We start from the raw sequence: 2,770 nt of genomic DNA, 5'->3' as shown, positions 1-2,770 counted from the left end.
CAAATCAAATCAAATCAAATCAAAACCCTGGGATGTTCTCAGCAGGACAAAAACTCAGCTCGATGCCAAATTCAGAGATGCTGGGGGTGGTGGAGGACATGTCCCGCAGGCTGCTGACCGAGGAGGAGGTGGCTGCAGTGATGAAGGCCTGTCGAAGGGTAGGGAGGTTTGCTCTCAGCTGAAGTTTTGTTTCAGCCCTAAATGTAGGTGATGATTAAACCCGTCTCTCTCAGTACGTAGCAGAGCGGTCAGTGGAGAACTTGATTCGCCACCTGCTGGTTGTGTTGGACCGACCTGAAAAGCTACTGCTACTGAGGGAAATCAGGTAAGGAGGAACTATCTTTTATTCTTTGATATTGACTCAATGAGTGATACTTATTTTATTTATTTATTTTCTTTTGCTCAGGTATTTTTTTTTCTTTGTGAATCACATTATGTTCTAAAGTCGTCTTCTATCAGACTCCAGTATTTTATAGAAAAGTTAATAGGTGCAACATCTCAGTGTTTTCTTTTTTTCTGTTTTCTTTTTTCTCAGAATGCTCCTTTCACCGTCCGATCTGAATGTGTTCAACAACGTCGTGACTGCGGTTGAAATCGAAGCTTACGACATCCTGAAATATCGCTCAGGTGAAACAGAGAAGTATCTGATTTTCATCCGGATGGAACAAAACTGTTTGTTGCGCTTGAAGACGTGTTTCAGTGATAAAAGTGATGTTTAACACAATTTTAAAAAGGCAAATCACCTGCCACTTTTCATGTCAAACTTTAGACTGAGATCAGCTTATTTTGAGAAATTATCAGTTGTAGATGTGCATCTATTGCTCTAATGATTGTGTATTAAACCTTAAAATGAGTTTAGAAAATGTCAGAACCTAAACCAGCACAAAACAAACTCCATTAAAAAAAATCTGCTGTACTAATTCTGCCATARTGTTAATGCAACTGAGTGTATTAGAATAACTTATTAGAAGTAAGAAAGGCAGGCAGATCATGTTAGAGTTCTGATTGGCTGCTGTTAGGCCCAACAAATTTATGTTCAATGTTCAATTTCTATTCATGTGGCTTTTTTGTTCCCTGYAAAACTACTAAATCTGTTTAACATTCAATGATGTGTTTCTTTTTAAAAAAAGATTTTTGATGATAAACACATAAAAGAACAATAATAGTCATAACAGCCATAATAATAKTAATATTCAGTGTGTATATAGCCTACATCTTATTTGATGGGGGACCTGGATCATGGCCTGGGGAGCGCTGGCCTAAGAGGTCGAGAACCAAGCTCTAAGTTTTTTCTATGTGTAATGTAAACATTTTGTTTAATTTTTCATGTTTCTGCGCTGCAGTTCGAACTCCTCCTCTTCGATCTCCCATTTCTGGACGAGCTCCCAAACGKCGCCTCATCACTCCCATCCCGGGTCAGAACCTTCACTTTACTAAAAAAAAAAAGTTGTTTTTCTCTTATCTTCTCAAACTACATCCTGACTTAAAAATTAAATAAAAGGACCAACATTTACTGATCATTTCTCTTCCAGATTTCAGGGGGGGCTTTGAGCTGCACAGTGCTGAGGAGGTGGAGAAGGAGAGCCACCTGCTGGAGGAGCTGGAGAAGCTCAGCCTGACCGGTTCCCAGGGATCCGGTGGGAAACCCAGAAGCTCCAGGTCCTTCTCATCTCTGCTGGACATACCTGTGGATGGATTTGACCCAGAGCCCAGGGACCTCAGGCCCCCCTCTGCCAGGACGATGCTCCCCAACTGGCTGCTGGCCCACAGCAGCAGCCTCCACCCTCCCCTCTGCACAGACATCAACACGGTTCGCTCGGTCCACTTCGACGAGGCTTCGCTGCGCTCGGACACGGAGAGGGGACGGGCTCTTTTCAGAAACAGCCAGGCTCAGAACAGGAGGGAACACAGCGGAGGCAGGAGTAAAAAGTTCACGCTGCAGAGCGCCAACCGAAGGAGTCGCCCTCCTTTGTCTCAGGTGTTTGGGACACATCAYGACCAACAGGTGAACGGCTTCAAAAACAGACTCAACGGTGCTGACTCTGAGGAGGAGCACCAGCTCAGAACTGTCAGCATCTCCAAAACCAAACAGTCTCTGGGTAAATGCTGAAAATGTTCTATTTTCTCCACAGCTTTCTARGAATGTTAAACTTTGTAGTAACTTTAAGAACGACGTCTCTGACTCCTGCTGTCTTGCTGCAGGAATCAGTATATCTGGTGGGATGGAGTCAAAAATTCAGCCGGTGGTGAAGATCGAGAAGATCTTTCCTGGAGGAGCTGCCTCCACTTGTGACGTCCTCAAGGTATTTCTTTCTGATACATAGTGTTTATCAGGACCYTTCAATGCAGGATCCATTATGATCGAAATACAATAAATCACAGCGATGTGTAYTAACTTGGACATTTGCATCGGACCACGACACCTTGTACACACCGAGGCGAAGGGGGTGGGGCTGAAATTCCCTGCCTCTGTACCTCCGAGCGAGGTTTGACAGAAAGGGTAATGCAGACTCCTGAGAACAGGGGTCTTTGATCGCGATCAACCTGTAGAACTTTGAGACCGTAGATCCCAAAACTAACAGGAAAATGTAATGCACCATTTGAGATTTGTTAATAAACGCTACAAAAAAATAAGAGCTAATTTACTCCTGCTCTGCTCCACCTCCTCTCTGTCCCACAAACACCTAGCTCCGCCCCCTTTGAAATATATAATCATGCCAATGTGCTATGTTTGTTAAATCTCATGTGTTTTAAAAGGGCAGTGTAGATT

The 2,770-nt window shown here is 43.6% G+C and overlaps 1 protein-coding gene across 1 annotated transcript in view; it reads left to right on the top strand.

Moving 5' to 3' along the window:
- The window catches only part of LOC106535531 (PDZ domain-containing protein 7), a gene marked incomplete in the record, with an annotated part of 11,124 nt that overhangs the window by 6,288 nt on the left and 2,066 nt on the right, over positions 1–2,770 (top strand). Inside the window, 6 exon segments of the mRNA XM_014032565.1 lie at positions 43–158; positions 234–325; positions 536–627; positions 1,344–1,415; positions 1,533–2,099; positions 2,203–2,303. Coding sequence (XP_013888019.1) covers positions 43–158; positions 234–325; positions 536–627; positions 1,344–1,415; positions 1,533–2,099; positions 2,203–2,303 — 1,040 coding nt within the window.

Source organism: Austrofundulus limnaeus, unplaced genomic scaffold (assembly GCF_001266775.1).
Source record: "Austrofundulus limnaeus strain Quisiro unplaced genomic scaffold, Austrofundulus_limnaeus-1.0 Scaffold7, whole genome shotgun sequence".
NCBI lineage: Eukaryota > Metazoa > Chordata > Actinopteri > Cyprinodontiformes > Rivulidae > Austrofundulus > Austrofundulus limnaeus.
Note: the sequence above shows the minus strand (reverse complement) of the source record. Positions and strands in the feature narration are given on the sequence as shown.